At 36.6% G+C, this 21,825-nt stretch overlaps 1 protein-coding gene across 3 annotated transcripts; it reads right to left on the bottom strand.

Annotated features, from left to right (window-relative positions):
• Positions 1-1,506: 1,506 nt before the first annotated feature.
• EMF2 (VEFS-Box of polycomb protein) lies at positions 1,507-20,509 on the bottom strand. 3 transcript variants are annotated; one of them, XM_059603635.2, is made up of 21 exons: positions 20,227-20,509; positions 20,066-20,121; positions 19,358-19,472; positions 19,029-19,188; positions 18,886-18,954; positions 18,118-18,257; positions 17,930-17,992; positions 17,653-17,774; positions 16,608-16,672; positions 13,711-13,763; positions 13,544-13,597; positions 13,401-13,460; positions 12,499-12,545; positions 12,263-12,384; positions 8,988-9,026; positions 8,771-8,909; positions 7,193-7,241; positions 4,779-4,862; positions 3,430-3,509; positions 2,565-2,654; positions 1,507-1,942 (listed from the first exon to the last, which is right to left on the bottom strand). In XM_059603635.2, exons 1-21 carry the CDS (start codon positions 20,350-20,352, stop codon positions 1,828-1,830), a joined length of 1,848 nt encoding a protein of 615 aa, XP_059459618.1. In that variant the 5' UTR covers positions 20,353-20,509; the 3' UTR covers positions 1,507-1,827. The 3 variants fall into 3 exon arrangements, with proteins under 3 accessions (XP_059459618.1, XP_059459619.1, XP_059459620.1); XM_059603636.2 differs by having other exon boundaries at positions 9,009-9,026; XM_059603637.2 differs by lacking the exon at positions 8,988-9,026.
• Positions 20,510-21,825: the final 1,316 nt, after the last annotated feature.

Below are 21,825 nucleotides of genomic sequence, written 5' to 3'. Positions count from 1 at the left end.
TAATTTTCCGTGGATCTATGTGAAATGAAGACCTATATATACTATATATGTAACGGGATTAGTTCAGTAATTAGTGCTAAATCTTTTTAATGAAATTTCTGTCCTACTGTTGTTATGTAAGAATTCTACAGTATTTATCTAGGTCGTTTCTCTGCCTACTCTCTTGTACTTGAGTCCGTTTGACCTTACGATTTCAACTTTTTCAAGTGTTTTAAACAAAATCGCATAAAGTGCCATTTTTTTAATATATATAGCAATTTGAAAAGGTGGAAAAAAAATTACATTTTTAAATCACTTTGTATTTTAAAAACGTAAGATTTTAAATGTCAAACTCTAATTTTACAGGCCAAACCAAAATTTTACTAAAAATTATTGCATTTTGAAAACGCTAACTTTTAAAACCGCACGTTTTAAAATTGCTAAACCAAACAGACCCTTAATCTTACTACTAGTGTTTGTTGATGATTGGAAAGCGAAAGCGGTCAGTCATGAAGGACAAGGCGCTTTTACGGCTAGGGTAGGTTTCTTGGCTTCCTTCTCGGCCTTTGATTGTGGTCTATTCTATACATGTCTACAGCAACATAGAAGTAGACCCCGACAAATTCAATTGCGCCAATTATACTTACGTTAGCTTTGATTATTGTTTCAACTATCCTCACGAGTGCCTCATGACCAACTCTTCAGGGGAAAAAGGGGAAATATTCATGCCCTATAGTTTTGTTGGAACTCAAATTGTTTATTGAATCTACCAGATATTGACAAATATTGACGAATAGGCGTTAGTGAAAATGTTAAACAGAAGGAGCTCCTATGGACAGATTGTTGAAGATATACGTAGTGTCTTATTCACACGGAGGAGTTGGGTGGCGAGTCACGTGAAGAGAGAAGCTAACATGGCTGCTCATTTATTGGCGAAGCAATCTCTTCTTAATGTAAATGATAGGATATGGCTGGAGGAGAGCCCAGATTGTATTTTTTCTATTGTATCTTTAGAGCAACTTGCTCTTGTCTCATAAGAGTTTTTAAAACTCTGTTTCTATATGATATTCAAGATGGTTTCTTGTTCAAAAAAAGAAAAAAAAGAAAATGTTAAACAGAAGAGTTTTGACCAATAAGGGAACTCTGAAACTCCTGAGTAATAGGTATTTTCAAACTTTTATGTGCTCCACACATCAAAACTTTTGGGAATTTATGGATTAAAAAAGCAAAAATCTAACAAATTACACTTGACTTTTAATGAAAAAAAATTTCTTTGTTTCCTAAGAAGTGAGGTATTTTCTTTGAAGAAAAAGAAACGTTTATTTCTTACCATCACTTGGTTATTTCTCATATAAAGGAACTTATATGATTTCAAATATCTTGCTAAGACATCAATCTTAAAAGGACCGTGTCCCATGGCACTATAGGCCAGTCACAATCTAACATAATGGAACAAAACTTATATTTTTCTTTTGTTTTTGTTTCTCCAAGCAATATGGTAAGCGGGTTACAAGGAAAAAAAATTCAGGAGGGATGGGCTCCCAACAAGAGGCCCAAACAGAAATATAATGCTTGAAAATAATACAAATAAGAATTAGGAAATGGGCCAAAAAAATGGCCTGATCCTTCTTTGCATCTTGGGCAAAAACCCAAGAAAGTGAGAACAAAGTTACATTGTTACATTTTTTTTTTCTTTCGTTGAATTACACAAAGTTAATGAAGGTATGCTAACTCACAGAAGGGTAGGCCTAATCCTTTGCTACAAGTAGAGATCAAGATTAGTACATAAGGAAGGAAGTAATTCATTTTTGCCTGTAATCCTTTGCTGGCTCAAAATACATCATCTCCTTAGCTTTTAGGATATGAATCCTGGCATTGTTCAAGAATAACATTACAATTGTTCATGGTGCGTGCATCAAGGAGACCATGATTCCACAGCTTGATCATAAATAATCTCCAACACCTGCCAAACCATAAGCATATTTAGACCTCAAATTTCCATCCTAAATGTGATATTTCAATTTATCAACTCAGAAATCATAAAAATAGAATCTGATTATAGTTGAGTCTCTCTGAAAGACTGAAATAAGGGTACATATAAAAGTTCATAAATGTGATATTTCAATTTATCACTTAGAAACCATAAAAATAGAATCTGATTATAGTCAAGTCACATATGCTTTTTTAGTAAATTTCTTTCAACTATGTCCCTGCTATTTAAAATGCACGTGCTTCTCACATCTTCAAGGGACACAAATCATTTTTATCAATTGGGTCAAATCTTATTGATCAAAAAGAAAACAAAGATGAAGTTAAAAAGCACGATATTAAATGTATATTAAGTACGTACAGCATAAGTACACATATCCACACCCTCCACACATATATCCTTACCATGTCCTTTCCCATATTTTCAAGATTTGACGTGCCAAAAGTGTTGACTACATTTTATGTTTCATCAAAGTAATGTGCCAGCTTATTAATATGGAAAAGGGCAGAGTCCAGCAGAAGTGGGGAAAATAAAACTCTCAGTGACGAATTAAAATGTGCATAACCACGTTCAAAATCAAATGAAAAAAGCTTACCAGACAAGGGAAGGGTTACAGACAAGGTCAGGTCCATGCAATCTCGAAAAGGCCTCACATGCCCAAGGAATATGACCATCTGCTAGAACCCTGACATTACCAAAATATAGGATATTTCAAGCAAAAACCTCAAATGAATAACACCAATATTGAAGACAGGCATTCTAGCATACATCCAGTTCTAGTTTGTATCATAGTGACAATGACTTTTAAGCAACTCTTCCACAAAATGGAAGTCTTGAAAATAGGTTGTGATTCAGACTTGCACTGGACACCAATTTGAAGGGGTGGTAACATGCCAAATAGACAAGAGGAAGGCCAAAATGAGCACCTGTGAGGCAGCTAGGAAATATATGATTGCCAAGGATATTGCCCTGGAGAGCTAAATTATAGAACAATATTTAACAGGTGTTTGACAAACCATAAAAGCAGGCTAGCTCTAAACAGCACAATCAGTTTTAGATTTTTATGTTACTCAAATTTTACAGAATATGGAATTGGTTCTTAATTTATCAATTTTAAATTCAATATTAGTGCATAAATGTTTCCATAAAAATTTACATGTGATTAATGCATGGTTTAGGCGAGATGCCCATAAATCAAAACTAGCTCAAAAGTTGAACTTATGTCAGCAATCATTGATTCAGAAACAAACTGAACCAGATTCATAATTATCCAAACACTCCCTAATGGCACTGATGGCTTCATTCAGTTTGGTCTTTTCAAACAACTAGGGACCACTGCAGAAAAATATTACCCTATGAGGCAGTTTAGACTGTCTTCTGACAATGGGCATCAAATGAGAGAAAGTCCCATGTGAAGCAACAAAATAAGAATTCAAAGCAAGATGGAGGGAGAAGATTACCGTTGCTTCCTCACAAAGGAGTTCCACATATGCATCATTAGCTTCTCATCCTTGGTTACATCAACAAAATCATCAAGCATCTGCAACATGGTAGAGTTTATCAATGCCATCTCATCTTCTGAACCACTAACAAGGACACTAAAAAAATGTCTCCTAGTAAAAGATGGACAGGGGTGCTTATTAAATTGAAGGAGCTTACCCATATTACCCAACACAAGGCCCAACTATGTTCAGAAAACAGACCATTGACTCAAAAAAGACGGGACCAAGCATTTGTTGTATCATTTTAATCTCATTAATGACCACATAGAAGGAAGAACCACTAATAAAAGCAAAGATGTGCACACGTGTACACATATATTTAAAAAGCCAGCAATACCCAATTATTACAACCACTAAAAATCAACTTCTGAAACCCAGATCATACCACATGGTTGAGACATCTGAAGTGTGCAACATGGTGGGACTTTTCAATTGCTCTAACATAGATTTCACGTATAAGCCAAAATATTTTTTTAAGTACTGAGCCTTAAAAATGACACTGTAAGATACTTTAAAGAAGAAACTTAAAAAAACTCCCTTTAACTTCCACTCGCTTTGACACTATGCCTTCAAAGTTTAAAAACTCTCAATTAAAGGTATCGAACTTTCAATTTCTCTTAATTACCCTATTTTGTTAGGATTTTCCATTAATTTTTTTCAAAATGCCCAAAATACCTTCTTCATTTTTAAATTTTTTTTTTTATTTTATTATTAAAAAAAAATTGCAAAGATGTTGCAAAAATATTGCAAATATGTTTTTTACAAAAAAATATATGCCTGAATCTTTACAATTTTCATTTTATTTGCTTTTCATACTGTTTTCTTTTCTTTGATTTCAACTCACTGATTTTGTGCATTCCAACTCCTAAAATCAGACCAATCAACTGAACCATTCAACCCACAACCAGGAAAGTGCTAAAATTTGCCATTTGGTTTAGTTTTACAACGTTCTTGATAATAAATACATGGTCACCCCCAAAATGACTTTTTTATAAACTATCCTGAACTATTCCACAAAACAAAATCCCTGCAACATAGAGAAGATTATATCGATTCCAATTTTATTGTTGTCCTAATTATAGTCGTTGCAATTGATGTTTTTTGAAGGTTACCTAAAATTACTTTTCAATGTCTCAGCCAGCTATTAACTATTTTGTATCCTAAAAAGTTAATCTTCAATGACTCAGCTAGCCATTATCTTTTTGTTAGGTCAACAGAACTTTGCTGTTCAAACAAAAGAAGCAATTGCGGAAAAAAAAAAAAAAAAAAAATAATAATAGCAATCAAATTAGTGTTATTAAGCATACCCTTCGATCTTCAAAATCTGCAACATCATCATCAACTTCATCCTCACTATCCCGATCTGCTAATACTTGCTCCAGTGCCATAGGCTTCAAGCACAAGATAATCTATTTTCAGATGTTTTGATGCATATATTTTGAGTAAAAACATCAAAAACAGAAGAGGATGTTGTCAAATAAGAAGAGGTTAGTTATGTCCCAATAGAAGCCACAATAGCTCTTGGCAGAAACCATGCAAGAGCAGCATATAGGATATTGAATTCATGATGTAGGGCCTCTCATAACTATAAATAAAAAATAGTTGACATAGTTTGCCAGCAACTCTGAACAAATATAACACTCTGCAAAATTGAAAAGATCATAAACATGTAATGTTTAAAATGACTAGAAATAGCATTCCAAACTGAATGAAAATAGAAAATTAGGAATTTCTATTAAATTTGTATTCTCTTGAGAATTCATTGCTTTCCTGACCTTTCAAAAATAATTTCAGCTGCCATCTTAATATCAATGATAAATTTGTTGTCCTAACTAAATTCTAGAAATAGATTTATAAGTTTTTTTTAATAACATAATAATGCTTATTGATTCCCAACCAAAAATCATATCCATATAATTCATTTGTCACCTTAAGACCAGACTACTATCTTCACTAAGTTTTCTTCGTCCACACTGTCAAACAATCCCAAACCACCCTAGCATTAATTGAGAAACCAAGAGACAATTTCAAATGCAATGCCCGCCTTAAGACCTAGTAAAACCAGCAGTTCATCCATCCTCTCTATGCACCTTCTGGAAACACCATTTCGCTCCTGCTCAAGTTGACTCTCAAACCAGAAACTGTCTTGAGGCAAAGAAGAAGAAACTCTGGGTGTCAAACTGATCCGGGTTCTAGCCTAGAGCAAATTAAGGTGTCATCGGGAAACAGGAGTCAGATCATGATCACTTCTGCACCATGTCACCAACATTAAAGCTTGACCGCAAACCTCCCTCTGTAGCTCTCATAGCCATCCTTCTAGACAGCTAATAAGCAGTACAAGGAGAAAATTGGATAGGAGATCTTCATTCTCCAGAACCGCTGAAGAAAAGGAGAATTAATCATCCCTTGACAAAGAATAGAGAAGCTCCTCAAATCCAACTTCTTCATTCTACCCCAAACCCCCAGAATTTCGATATATACTTCAAAACCAATAAGCATGAGCACAAGCGCTTTTTTTTTTTTTTTTTTTTTGATAAGTAATATTTTATATCAAAAGCGCAAAGGGGCGCAACCCTAGTACACAGGAAGTATACAAGGGAAACGACTAACTAACAAGCACTCTTAAAATCCAGCTTGCATAACATTCTCAAAACACCTAGTTCAATCTCCTCTCCAAAATCTCGTGCTATATGGACTAAACCCAAGTTCTGTCTCCTGTCAGAAATAGACATCCCAACAAGCACTATCTTCAGCCCATTGGTCAAGACCTTGGCTAATAGCTCATAGACACTACCGCCAAATGGATAGGTTTTTAAGTCCCTGAGATATGCTCACCATTTAAACAGAATAAGAACAAGGAGGATGCATTTAAACTTTTATTAAAAGAACCACACTTCATAGAAAGCATGAAATACCTACATCATGTTCTCTATGGGAGTACCTCCCTTCATCCTCAAGCCATGTCTCTAAAAAATTCCATTCAACTTTTCTAGGTGCACCTTCCTTCTCTATGCTAAAACCCCCAAAGCAAGTAACAATCTCACACTCCACATCAGGAAACTACTGTCCCCATTCAAAATAATACAAAATACCTTTATCCTTAAAACGATTCACCCATGAGGTTACCATCTTTCAGGGATATAGCATCAAAAGCCAAGAACAGAATTATTTATCACTTTCAATAAAGTTGCCTTCAATCATAACTTGTGCATCTACACCATGCCTTTGATAATTTCATGCCATTCTAACTCAGTACCTTTTAAGAGGCACTAATTCTCCTTGGTTATAAAAACATCTCCAATCTCAAGACCTTAACTATGAATTGAATTTCAATTACATTATGATCTTTAGAAATGCCATGGGCAGTGCTATCACACCAAATTGAAGATTTATCCACTCTCCAGAATAAAGTTAAAAAATAATCTCATCAAATACAGATACTAGAATGCTTCAAGAAATGACATCCTGAAATTGTAACTATGTACTAAAACTAGGACAAGTTCTAAGAAAATAAAAGTTCAAAAGACAGCAAATTTATCTAGGTCATACATTTCGGCAAGGAAACTTGCAAACTCAAGCGCCTATCAATTTGAATAAAAGCTAATATGACAAATAATTGCAAAACATAAAGGATATATCCAATAATTCCAAAGGAAAAAAAAAAAAAAAAAAACAAATGAGGACAAAAATTCATCTAGCATATATGGTATGCACTTGTCACCTGAGCTCTATGTGAGTGAAAGAACTGTCGCTTCCGCAGGAGGGCACAGCTGAAATGGTTACAAAAGAATATTATAATCATTTGGATTTTCTATGTAATCAATATGTATACACATTTTACAGCATGTTAGATGATCAAATGTATACTTTGACTAATAAAGTAATTTATATTATCGAACCCAAATTACTATCGAACCCAATGCAGATAAACCAACTATCAAAAACCCAAGCCCGAGTTGTTTATGGTTAAGCTAAAATATGTTATCCAAAGGGGTTCTACCACTTGGAACTAAATTTTGCCACCCCTACTTATTACTTTCAACGTATTTCTCTAGCGTTCTAATGTTTCTCCTTTTGAAGACAGATTTACTTGCTTGAGCCAATGACAAGACATGCGACTAGCACAGTGTGATAATTTGGGAAGTTCCAAGGTTGTAAAACTAGGCAAGTCAATGGGCCTCAAAGCAAGGAATAGTGTGGCAAATGGCTAAGGGATAAAAGCCATCTACATCCATATCTTCTTATATTTCTAGCAAATAATTATGCGCGTAGATAAAATTAGAGAAGCTAACATGGTAATTAGGTAAATAAATGATATTGCATTTCAGACAATTATACTTGCTTTAAGAGAACATGAAAGGCAATCATCTATATGCCATTGATTATGTGTCAAACTTTATATAAGTTGTTGGCCTAACTCCCATCAACCTAAGCTTTACAGACCGATAGTTCACAACCGTTTAACAGTCTAGGAAAAGAGCTGGTCACATTTGTATTATTATTCCAAAAGGACAAGTAAAGTTACAATTTGAACTCCTTATAATCAATTATAAAGTCCAGCCTTACCTAATAAGGAATCAATGTGAGACTTAATACCCATGAACACTTTCATGATTCACCCACTAAATGGTGTTACTAAGTAGTTCTGATGCCATTTATAATGACCAGCCTTACCTAATAAGGCATCTTCTGGTGCGAAACAGTGTCCCCACCAGAAGATGCCGGTGATGCCAGGTACAGTGTGAGAGGGCAGTGATTTGGTACCATGGTATGGTGGTGAAGTGTTCCAGGTTGACGGTCAGGCTAGTGGGGGATTGGGTCAAGTGCAGGAACAAAGGTATACTGGTGGGCTGCATGTTTGGGACGATGATGATCCTTCAAATATTGGATTCTGGTGTTCAGGTTTGGTTGAGTCTCGAGAGGCTGGTTAGGTGGTGGTAGCTAAGAGTTGTGGGGGTGAAGTCATTGTTGATGATAGGAGTAAGGAAGGCGGGAGGGCAGAGGCGTGTGGAACAGAGGGGCCTTCGCCTTTGAATAGTTACTTATTATTATTATTATTTTATAAAAAACAGTACTAAAACCCATATGCGAAGTAACAATTATGGATCTTTAATAACTAGTTACTGCAAACAACATAGAGCCTAATGCAGATATAGACCGTTGGCTGATACTTTTCACTCCACTGAACAAGCTCTATCAGAATTAATCGTATGATATCTTCGTGGAAAAAGGAATTCAAGATCTTTTAAAATAAATAATAATATGCTACAATGAGAGAGAGAGAGAGTAGCAGACATACTTTCTAGGATCAGAACGTTCAATAGATAACTTTCTGGTCTTTGCAAACTGTAGCATGGTAGTGGGTGCAAGATTGTTCCCGGGTATTGATTGAATGCAATCGCCATCAGCATATGATTGTGGTGTGGCACTTGAAACCCCTGTAACATTAAATCCGGATGAACAAAACTTTACACGCTATTCAGCACCAACTATATCATTCTGAAAATCATTCACACCTGAGAAACGAGCCTTATCACCTTTGCTAGAATGAGCATCTGAAAAAAAAGTTCATTGTCCATTTGACAAAATCCATACGAGTATGTGAGGAAAAAGGTATAGAAGAGTCTGCTTAAAATAAATACTCCACTCCAAGAATCCTTCAGTATTAGCAGATATCTAAGATTAAAGTGTCCGGTGGAGATATCCCATAGGCTTATTTCAAAATATAATGTCTTAGAAAGCCTGAAACAATAGGTTTGCCCCACCTTTTCCACATATGTCCAGACTCAACAAGTGTGACACAAGGATAGATAATTTATCAACAATTCAGTCCTATTTTGAGATGATTATCATGACAAAGTGTGGTAGGGCAACTGACGGAGGTCATTTCACAAGTTTCGAATAGAATCTACGAGATCATTTCACAAAAATGCAATCTGCAGCTTACATGCTGCAGAACATTCTTCATCCCTCCCTCCCTAGGCAGCAATGTTGGGGGTGAATGCAGTTCTATGGTCATAGGCACTCATGAGTGAATGGAATTCTATGGTCATGGGCACTCATGGATCAAGTATATTGATGGTTGGGACTACTTGTTTTCAGCACTTTAATGATTGGGACCCTGCATTAGAAATGTGTTCCCCAATTGTTCCTTGTAGCATAGATAAAAGACAAAGCCAAAGCCCTCGTACATTAAAAGTATACAAGAGAGACATACACCCTAAAGGCATCTTAAATTTAAAAAGTTCACAAAATCTAGAAGATTTAGAAATTAGGAACAAAAACTACAACCCAGTCTAAGAGATATCTCAAAAAAAGAGAATTTTAAATAGAGCACGATGGACTCCTAGTCCTCAAAGAGGCACCGGTTTCTTTCTCTCCAAATGCTCCACGTTAAAAACGCCAAAATAACTTTCCAAATAGCCTCTTTGGAATGCCCCTGCTGTTGAGTCTTCAAATCAACTCTTGGATATTGCTAGGCATAGCCCACGAAACTCCGAATAAGTTAAGAACCAAGTGCCAAAGATCACTAGCATACTCACAATGGATGAGAAGGTGATTTACAAGAGTAAAACCTTGTTTTCTAAGATTATCAAATGTGAGGATTCTACCCAAAGTTGTCATCCATGTGAATAAAGCTATTCGGGGCGGGGCCTCATCCTTCCAAACACTTCTCCAGGGCAACTCACAAGGCTCTCCAAACTAAAAAGTGTTATAATAGCTCTTCAATTCAAAGCCGTGATTGCTAGTTGGGGTCCACAACATTCTATCTGCCTCCCCTTGATAGGTATTCGAGTAGTATAGTAGATTGAAGAAAGAGTTGAGATTCTAGCTCCCAATCCTGGACTGCCTTGATGAAACTCAGATTCCAAGTAATCTGACACCAAGGCCTCTTTGTCAAGAGCTATTGAATAAAGTTCTACGAATGAATACTTGAGAGCCATTTCTCTGCACCAATCTTTTTTTTTTAATAAGTAATTCAATTTCATTAAAATCGCATAGGGGCGCAACCCTAGTATATATGAAGTATACAAAAGAAATCTCCTACTATAGAGGGAAAGAGGAACAAAAATCCAAGAACTCATAAAAACTGGCAATGGGCAAACTATTGAACGATGTTATCCATGTGTAGAGTGATTGGAGCAACATATTTCTCAACTCTAACATCAAAGCCTCTCAATCTTCAAAGCTCATTGCATTCTGCTCTCTCCAAATACACCACATTAGACACAAAGAAGCCAACCTCCAAGCTTCAAGGGCATTTCGATTTCCCATTTGTTCTCTCCAACTCCCCAACATCTTTTTCACCCTTCTAGGCATAACCCAAACAACTAGAAAGTGGAACTCCATAATCCTCTTGCAATTGCACAATGAAGAAGGAAGTGATCAATAGATTCCCTATTTTTCTTACACATACATCATCAATCCACCACAATTACGTTTCTCTTCCTCATTTTCTTATTCTTTTTTTCTCCTTCTGGCTAGACGTTCTCTCTTTTATACTTCTTGTGCACCTGGTTGCGCCTTTACTTTTCAATGATATTTCAATTAATCAAAAAAATATATATATTATTCAAGTCATCCACACAAAGAATCCCACTCTCAAAAGAACCTTAACTTTCCAAATAATCTTCCAAGGAAAAGGGGAATTTACATGCATAGATAGCACATGATAATAAAAATTCACATTCAAACTTGGGCAGTAACTAGTTGGGGGCTCCTTTCGTATACTTTCCTTAAGTTAAACCCTTTCTTTTCTTTTCTTTTATTCTAACAAAACTATTACTTACCAAGGGAAACATATTTCTTTATTTCTTACAGCATCTAGGTTAAGTTTTTCTTTTCTGCTTGGGGAGGTGGTGGTTTGCTACAGGGTACTCATTCCCCATCTCCACCCCAAACCTGCTTCAGGTTTTAACTAGAGGTCACGTTCTCATCACCACCTGCATCCCATGTATGTAGTGGAAAACCCATCCCTCCCCTTCTTCTACCTTCCACTCCTCTTGACCAGCCACAGCATTTTTCAGAGATCCCACCATATTGGTTTCATAAATCCCAAAACCACAATTAAGGCCATACCCAATTCAAATTAGGTGTTTGGGCCCTCTAAAGATGCTCTCACTCTCAAGGTTTACTAATAAACCGATGTAACCCCTCTCATTGCAGCTCCACACTCAGGTCACCCATTTTATCATAGAAGACTGGTGATTTGTTAGAGACATGTCATGCACTAACCCTAATGAATTGGTAGACCATCACTATATCCGTTGCTAATTTGCTTCAGCACAATGATATTATTTTTCTCTGTAGTTAGCTGTCACTTGTTTTTCAGGTGAACGCCTAGGTTTGTCCTACTTTTCCAGCCCCAACAAATAGAAGCTTTGAAATCCTGCTCTATCTGCCATCCTGTAGAGACTGAAAGAAGGAAATGAAACAACTTTTGAAGACTTTCGTACTAGTACTTTTTAGGCAGACTCTGGAGGTATGTCCTGTAATAAGTCATAGATGATTATTTTTAGCTAAAAGACCGATTCCTTTTGTTTCTATTTTTGATTCCTTGGCACATAGTACTGTACAATCGCACTACCTTCTGTTTTATAGGGAGATATAATTTAAACCTAAAACACTAAGAAATGTCATGCTACAAACAATGCATGAACCCATCAATGGTCTTTTGTTTACCCATTAAAAATAAGGGAAGAAGAAGAAGCTATGCAGGAAACCCATTCAAAAGAACTGATTAGAAGGCCAATTCAAGCTGTTGATATAGAAACAATAAAAGAACACATACCATCAGCCTTGTCTAGAAGCTCACAAGCCCCAGATGGCAAATCTGACTCTAAGGCCAGTGGATGTACATGCTTTGCATTTTGAACTAGGCTCTTCGGTCTTCTCCGTTTAAGTGGCTTTGTGCTGCATGCACAAATGAGTACCCACTTTTAAAGGCATTGATGTCTATTAACTTAAATGGCACAAAACCAAAGAAATTTGTTAGCTCATACTATGGAAAAAGTTTAGATGACTTACCAAAAGAAGAATGTTTGCTGCTTAGGATCAACACCATCTGCAACAACCTGAAGAAAACAAATCTGGATATAAATTCCAAACAGGAATAAATATGAAGAATTTCATATTTCACATCTAAAATTTTAAAAATTTGCTTACATCTTGCCGAACAAACATATTTTAAATTCTCAAAATTGACAGCATATATATTAGCCAATGTATTAAAAGAAGAAAACAGGGTACCTGCCATCTATAGCATCCAAACTCCTCTTTACATTCCAACTCATATTCAAAGCTAAAAATAATGGTAGCATCTAAGAATGTCCCTCCTCAAAAACACTGAATTCCTCTCCCCCCGCCCCTCCCCCCCCCCCCTGCCCAATTTAGTCTCTCTCATTTGAAACAGGAGGTGATCAGTCTAAAACTCATTGAGGTCAGTATACACATTGTAGAATTTATTCCTTAACTAGATGATAAATCATTAATTAACACAACGTTTGAACACTTCCAATCTTAATTGTATTCAGCACAGAAGGTCCAATGATAATGGTGAGTTGATGATGATCACAGAAGCCATAACTGTGGGCATTGCAGTATGAGCACTAGAAATGGTTATAGCAGCCATGACAGAAGTGGCAGAGATGATACAGTTTGGCGAGTAGTTGGAGAGGTATTGATGGTAATAGTAGTAGTTGCAGATGGCACAACAGCAATGGTGGTGAGATGGTATTGATGGTAACAGCAATGATATAAACATACATACATACAACTGGATTTAAGCACCAGACATGTGCACAAATGAATATTGTATGTATGCACATGCACATACATATATACAACCCAATCAAACTAGATTGTTATCAATTAACAAAGTATAACCAATGATCACCCCAAAGTAACTTTTAAGGTGAAATTATCGTCACCTCAGATCTCCACGTATCAGTTTTCACAGACACATTTACAGCTTGATACTCTTCGGTCACCTACAATACATCCATGCTTTAGTAGTTATTCTTCACCAAAGCTTAATCATCAAAATGGCACAAGATTTCTGAAGATTACCAACCCAAAACTCAAAGTTGAAGAGATCATGTGATGAAGATAAGTGAAATCTTAAACCCTACAGAAAAGGTTCAAAATTTATAAGCATCAATGTGAAGAGCCATACTTCCTATCTGTTTGTTTTCATATGAAATACACTATAAAAAGATAACAAGTTAGAAAATATTTCACCTTAAAGCTAGCACATTTTACCAAGCAGAATGGGCAGGAAAAGTCTTCAGTTACTGCAAGTCAAAGAATTAACCAGGTTATATCTCATAGATGGCCAACACATGCATTAGAACAAGATACGGAAAAAAAAGCATACATTATACAAAACTATTAGGAAGGGTGAAAAAAAAAAAAAAAAAAAAAAAAAAAAAAAAAAAGAGGAGAGAAAGAAAGAAAGGAAGAAAAGGAATTTCCAAGAGCCAGTCAGCCATCATCAATCATAGGGACCAACATCTATCATATCCAACAAGTAAATGGAAATACAACACAAGAATGCCTTTTTTATTTTTATATAGGTTAAACTGGTAATCTTCACCAAAACCAAAATATTATATTGAAGTCTCCAAGAATCACCAAACAAGTGCCCTGACTGGTACAAATCAAAAACCCCAGAAATTGACAGGAAGATGAACCACACATATAAAGTTGACAGCAATCAAGGGGAACCATAAACTTCATGGGTGTTTCTGAAGCACCAAAGAGTGCCTTGATTTACACTTTTACATTTTCTTTCTTTCTTTATTTTTTCTTCACATTGCCAAAAAAAAAAAAAAAAAAAATTCTTTTCAGATGACATGAATACACCACTTTGAAAAATGACACATACATTTCTATGTTCTACCATATAACAGCCCTAAGGGTTGAACAAGTGCAAACCCACTTCTCCATCTTTGCAGGAATGTCCAATTGTTATGTTATCAATTCTCCATCTGCTAGCAGGGACTTAGCTTGCTATTACCTGGATACATTTGCAATTAGAAAAACTTCTTACTTCATATTTCAATAAATTAACATGGGTCATGAATAGACGGGTGGCAAATTTGTTAGCATGATGGCAAGGTCAAAGAGGTAATCGTTCAGTAAAGGAGGTGTGGAACATAGCTCCATCGTGTCTAATGTGGATTGTTTGGAGAGCGTAATGCATGATGTTTTGAAGACCAAGAAAAGATGTTGGATGAGCTCAAAAAGATGTTTCTCAAGACCCTTTTCCATTGGGCGGGAGCATTTAATGTTTTTCAATTTTCTACTATGCTTCAATTTATGGCTTTTTGTTCTTCTTTTCGCCTTTAGTGGGGCCTTTCTTTATATACATCATGTGTACTAGGATTGCGCCCCCTTTGCGTTGTTCAATGAATTACTTATTTATCAAAAAAAAAAAAAAAATTCAATAAATTAACAACTAAGAGGAAAACTCCCTTTTGTTTCTTAGTTGCCTACAGAAAAATTAATTATGCATGCTCATCTAGACCACACAGCCGGTTCTTCCTCTCCCTTTCCTCCAATATTTCATCTAGAACTTTGATGTCACCAAATTTTATATCCACACTCCACCTTATCAAGATACTAACTAGGTCTAGCAAATTAGCTGAATATGGAGAAAGAGGAAGGACGTTTTCCAGTGGCCCAAGTGGCCAACCCTAACGCATTAGAAGCTAATATATTCCTGACCCTGAAATCAACACTTCTATCATCACAGTATTTTTCTTGTATATGTAATATTGTACTTAAGCAAGTAGAATCAGAAATTTCCCTTCTGATGAGATAGTTGATCTTGGACAAATCTTGCATTTGAAAAGAAATTTTGCCTGCACTATTTTTAGCTCCAACACCACATTCCACCTCCAACAACTTATCTTTTCCTCCATTTAATATGATCCCAGAATTTCGCCAACAGGTTTTTTTTCCCATTAATAAAATATAATGGAAAATAGCAGTTACTGGAGAGTTGCTTTGAGTGCTTCCTGCGAATGATAGCTCAAATATGTCCAGTAAGCTCTTCAAGATGGCTATGAAAGCCACAAAGATTCTGTGGAGATATCCTTGCTCTAAATAACAAATTGTTTATAAAACCACAAACATGCATGTAATATACCTTTATGTTGACGTTCCTATGCGAGTGTGTCTTTATGCACTTATGTGTTAAGTTTAAGCATGAAAGACCCCCTTTTGGTATTTTAGAGTTCTACACGGCATATAAGAGGAAAATTTTACACTTCTAAATAAAAACTTAAGATATGTTGATTTATCGATAATTAAAAAAATTAAATTCAGAGAAGTACATGTAAAAGACCATATACAAGAACGACACCCATAACCAATTAGTTTATATGAGTTGGTGTGAGCTCGATAAAAAATTTTGTTTTGTTTCCTATTAGCTTCAGATTTTGAGATGTTTTGAAAACATGGTAGAAAAGCATGAAAGGGAATCCCCCATATACATCTATATCCATTTTATCAAGTCAAAACGGAGATGTAAATGTGTGCTTAGTTTTTTAACATCATTGGCTCACTTTCTAATAGCTTAAGCTTTTCAAATAACTAGATAAACCAACAATACGAATAGCTTTCGTAGGCAATTATACATGACATGTTCATTAGCAAAGATAAGATACAAATTGATACCACTTCCAAATTTTGGAGGACTAGGATCAAATCAATCCGAAGTGGCTACACTCTTACTATTCTTTATCGAATGGCCCTACAAGAATTAATGCATTAAGCTAGATCTGTCGAGTATATAGGCACTTAAAACGGTAAAATTTGTGATTCTACAAATAAGTAAGTTGGGCATCCCTAATTCTAGAGAAAAAAACTAACAAAATATTTTTTTTACATTCATGCTCACTAATTTTTTTTTTTTTAATGCGTGTTGCCAAAGTAATAACAAATCAGCAATGCATCAATAAAGGTTCAGGAAGATGAGAAGAGGACAGCCAATGAGCACTAACTCAAATGCCACCTCCTCCAATAAAAACGAAATGGAGCAAGAGATTGTGAGTTCAAGACTCACTAGGGGTGCGTACTTGAATACTTGCACAGATTAACCAGAATAAAAAGAAAGAAGAAATCTATATCACCTTCTGTCCTCTGCAACTTATTGTTGTAGTATCGATAATTAAAAATGACATTTCCTGCCCTTAACCTGGATAACACAGCCAGAAATTTTATTTTATATGCATCCTTGTGGAAAAACAAACAATATGTTGGTCCAACGTTGGAGTGGAAGATACTAAATGATAAGCATGCCAAATGCGCAGATTCTAATCTTCCTAATAAACAGCAATACACATCTTCGGTGAAGGTGTACAAGAATTAAATTTAATAATATACAAGTTGCACATAAAACTTAAACTTAACCCTGCGGGGAGTGGCTCCACCTCTATTACCCTTTTGTTCATTTATTTATTATTATTATTCTTTCTCGTTTCGTGTCTTTTTTAAAACTTTTTTGGTGTGCATATGTAACATGGTGACAATGCTGTTCATACGTGTGGCAAATTCTTATTTGACTTACGTGGAAAAATACCAGCTGTCCCTTCTTTTGTTAAAAATTGGACAAAAACCATAGTAGAAGAACCTATTTGTTACTTGGCCATAACTCAGATATTTAACTATCAAAATTAATCACAATGTCAAGACTCAAGGACTTTGGGGCAATTTGCCTTATTAAAATTTGAAGTCATTCAACAGATTAAGATCCTCCATATTAGAGATAAAAGGTGAAAGTATGTATGAAGTGGCTCTTTCTTCCCAAAAAAAAAGAAAGAACGAAAGAAAAAAGAAATTGAGAAATATTTGACTCATTAATACCAACAAATTTTGATGTTATAATATAAGAAATGTATAAATTGATGTGCTCCACAATTCAATCAAAATCTGGAAAGTTTCCACCTTTATGGTTTGTAGGTTAATTTGAACGATAGGGATCCACATACAGTCCATATGATTCAGACATGGTATGTGAAAATAGGAAAGACTGTTAATCTTAATAGGACAATGCCGATCATAGACAATCCAATATATGTGTGGCTGTGTTGTATTACTTATCAATTTCTATGTGTTTCGCGTGTCTGTGTGTGAAGCATTTGGATATATATATATGTAAGAGAGAATGTAGATTACCGAATAATATGGGACAGCGATGAAGAAGGAACATCACTACATATGTATGAATTATAAGGAGATTTCTCCTTGGCCCCTATCTCTTCTGCAGAAATGGTAACTTGCACTTGCTGCGATGTACTCTTTGGAAACCAAAACAATAAAAAAAGTAGCAGATATTATCAATAACAGTGACCTAGCAGAGCAATGTGAGGAAAAAAAAAGAACAAAAAAAAAAAAAAGGAAATTAACTCCTTTCTTTAACTGAACAAGTAAACATAGAGGGCAGAAAAAATACCACAGTTTCAGGATTATAGGGAAGTTGAATTGCGATGCATTTTTCCTCATTCAAACAACTCAACTGAGTAAAAGTGAAAGTAAACTTGTTAGACATGACAATCTCCTAAGGTGTTAAGCAGCTAATTAGTACATCTAGGCAAGAAATAAGAAGAAAGAAATGATTAGTGTGCATCTATAATACCATACCTTCAAGAAGCAAGAATGCATGCTTACTGTTGACATTATCTCAGCCCTCTGTCCCAAACTAAAGTTTGGAGAATTCTCCCATGACACATAAAGTGATTCCAATGGTATCTTGCCCCATAAGCAGTATCCTCGACCATTTGCTGTCGGGTAAAAAAAGAAAAATTAAAAATGAAGTCAATCCAGAAAAAAGGAAACCTTACACTAAAGAGAAACTAATAATGTTCCATACATTTATGTATCGGGACAGAAAAATGCATTTTCAATAGATTGAGAGACCATTTTTTTTTTTTTTTTTTTTTTTGAAAAAAGAATAATTTAGTCTCTCAATCTATTACCTTATCTTATGACACATTCTTAACCTATTGAACAAGTATCATATCTAGGATTTTCATGCTATACGTTAGCTTTAACAAAAGATTGTTCTCTTTACTTTCTTAGCAACCTTCAGATGATCCTAGGTTACATTTATAAGTTTGTCCCTGAAATTATCTCAATCCAAAGCCTAATTTCAGAGATCAGTATTTACTTCTATTTAAAAAGTTTAACATTGGAGTATTATAATTCAACCCCATGCCGATCTTAAACACATTTAGCATAAGTAGAGTAAATATAACAATTTGAAATTACAGAAACACGTCTGACTTGTGAGAGAATTGATTAAAAAGAAGAGCCAATAAGTCATAAACTGTAAAGCAGTTGAATAGCTAAGATAAAACATGTTCAGGTGCTTTATGCACAACAGGGTCAATCAACTAAAGCATATCTTACATGGAAAAGGAGTTGCATCCAAAGGATCTTTAGATAAATTAGTTCCAAGCAAGGAATTTTCCGCTCCAGCTGCAAGAAAATAATAATGTGACCAAATGTTGCAATGAGAATCACAATTCAAACTAGACATTATTCTTGCATACCCCAGCTGACAAGCAAGATGGCAAGTGAGCCAGATTTGGCCTCCAATGCTAGCTTATTAATCTCAGGAAGAATAATATTAGCTTGAATTTGAGTACTCCCCTCAACTCCAGTAGGATTGGTGAAAATGCATGCTCGACTAAAGCGGTACACAGCTGAGTACTTTTGTTGTTTGGTAGTGGGGTTGAAAATGAATAAAACAAATCAATTTAGAAAGTTGAATAAACCGCAAATTATTGCCAACAAATGCTAGCGAAGTCAGAATAATGTGCAATACAACATATAAATTGATTAATCACTTTAGGTAAGAAATAAGCATATTCATTCTTACCTCGACAACTGCAACTTCAGAAACTAGTCTCGCCAAAAAGATGCACAAAGGAAACAGATTCTGAGTTTGTAAACCTTCATTCGCAGTCCCTGGTAGAGAAATCATCATTTGTATTCTACATTACCAACCAACAGGAACCAAGTAAGTATCAGATCAGTGTCATGAAAATTGACGAATTCAAATAACCATGTGAAGAAAAAGATTCAATTATGCTCAAATAGCAAAACGTAAATGGAACTGATCCCAATTTCAATTTACTACAACAATAGCACAAATGGAAAGTCTCGTCAAAAGTTGCTCAAGCCCAATAAATTTAGCAAGAAATGCACCAACTGAAACAGAATTCAACATCAAGTTCATCCAAAATAGAAAATAAATAAATAAAAAATTCCCCGCCTTAAATACTCGAAACCTTCATACAAAGTGAATTTCAACCATTGTACGTTAAAAACTTCACAGAAATATAACTCAATTTGCCCTACAAGACACTACTATTCAAATTCTGTATATAACAGGCGCTAATCCGAAGCTCAATTCAACTTCTACACTAGAACGTCTTTATGACGAGTATCTTGAAGAACCAAGATCCAACAAGAACCGAAAAGAAGCTTAATAACCACAACAATCAGATAAAAGGCGCTACTGAAAGAAAAACGTTAGCATCCAAGTAGGCACAGAAAATGAACTTCGGATTGGAAAAAGAAGTACCTCCTTTTATGCTTAGCCTCTATTTTGTAGCGCAAACATCTTTGAAGAAAAGATGGCTACAGAAGCAAAAAGAGAGAAAAGAAATGTGTTCAGCTAGCAATTTACAGACGGAAATGGAGACAAAAAAGCAGCGAAAATTGAAATGAATTAGGCGGAACTACGTTTCTTATAGCACGGCGCTGAAGAATGTTGTAGAGCTCGACGGGCTTGCAGTAAATGGAGAGGCTCTCTTCGGCGGCGATTTCCTCTTCGGCGGACATACGTACACGGGAATCTTGTCGACACATGCTCACGATGGCCGCTGCAATTGCTACCAAGAATTTGCCGTTTATATCACCATAACTCTCAGGGGGCTCGGAGATTGGGAAATTCAAAAGAGATAGCGTTACCGGACGGAAATCGAAAATTCACAAGTGATTCATTTGATTAGCTTAGGAAGCAATCAGAAAGGGTATAATTAATGCGTTGGCTGAATTTGAAGTAAGGTCTGACCTTTGGTAAGCAGATTGGGCTGGCACGTGTTGGGCCCATGGCAATTGTACGACTCGAGGTTTTTTATGAAAATAAAAAATCAAATAATAATAATAATACTAATAATAATTGTGTAGGCTCTTTTTTTTAATTTTTTTTTTTTTTTTTTTTACATTTAGTTCGACATAAAATGGTTTCCAGAAAATGATTTTTGTATTTTACGGTATTTACTTCGACGTAAAATAGTGGTCAACAAACAATATTTTCTTTTTGACTGAAAATTATTCTTTAATTGAAAACTGTAAACCATTTTTTGACTGTGAGCATCTCATTCTTAAATCGATGGACCTTATCAAGACCTGCCCAGAACCTCACCGAGACTTGACCAGGACTCACCCAGGACCCGCTCGGGACCGCGTTAGGACCTGCTTGGGACCTGACAGAACTTGAACGAGACTCGCCCGAGACCTGACCAGGACCCACCCGGGACGTGACTGGAACTCGCCCGTGACTTGCCCGAGACCTGCCTGAGACTTAACCGCGACCCCCATTGAGACTTGACCAGAACCCGCCTGGGACCTGACTGGGACCACCCGAGACCTAATCGGGACTTTACAGGGACCCGCTCGGGACTTGCCAAAGACACCGCCGGGACCCCGCTGGGACTTGACCGGGACCTGCCCGGGACTTGCCTGGAACTTGACCAAGACCCGCCCGGGACCTAACCGGGACTTGCCCGGGACCTGACCTAGACTTGCCTGGGACCCACCCGGGACCTGACTAGGACTCGCTAGGGACTTGACCGAACTTGCCTTGAACTTGACCGGGACTTGATCGAGACCTAACCAGGACCTACCCGGGACCCGCCCGGGACTTGCCTAGGACCCCGTTAGGACCCGCTTGGGACTTGCCCATGACCCCACCGGGACCCGCTTGGGACCTAACCGAACCTGTTCGGGACTTGCCCGGTCGGGTCCCAGTCAAGTCTCGTCTAGGTCCCCAGCGGGTCTCGGTCAAGTCTCGAGCAGGTCCTGGTCAAGTCGCAGCAAGGTCCCAAGCGGGTCCCAGTCAAGTCCCAAGCAGGTCTGAGCGGGGTCTCGGGTGGGTCCTAGGCAGGTCTGGTGGGGTCCCGGGTGGGTCCTAGTCAAGTCCTGGCAGGGTCCTGGGCTGGTCCTGGTTAGGTCCTGATCAAGTCCTGGTCAATTCCTGGGCGAGTCTCGATCAAGTCCCAAGCAGGTCCAGACGAGGTCCCGAACAAGTTCTGGTCAAGTCCCAGCGAGGTCCCGGGC

The sequence above is a fragment of the Corylus avellana genome, chromosome 9 (genome assembly GCF_965113065.1).
Source record: "Corylus avellana chromosome 9, dhCorAvel1.hap1.2, whole genome shotgun sequence".
NCBI lineage: Eukaryota > Viridiplantae > Streptophyta > Magnoliopsida > Fagales > Betulaceae > Corylus > Corylus avellana.
This window is presented reverse-complemented; position numbering and strand designations above follow the sequence as displayed.

Excerpts from the sequence above, each read along its gene's own strand:
- EMF2 (XM_059603635.2), bottom strand. The coding sequence starts at position 20,352 with ATGTGTCGACAAGATTCCCGTGTACGTATGTCCGCCGAAGAGGAAATC. Across the intron at positions 20,122-20,226 it reads AGCGCCGTGCTATAAGAAAC|CCATCTTTTCTTCAAAGATG; the intron begins GTAGTTCCGCCT and ends TTGCTTCTGTAG. Across the intron at positions 9,027-12,262 it reads GCTTCTAGACAAGGCTGATG|ATGCTCATTCTAGCAAAGGT; the intron begins GTATGTGTTCTT and ends CTTTTTTTTCAG.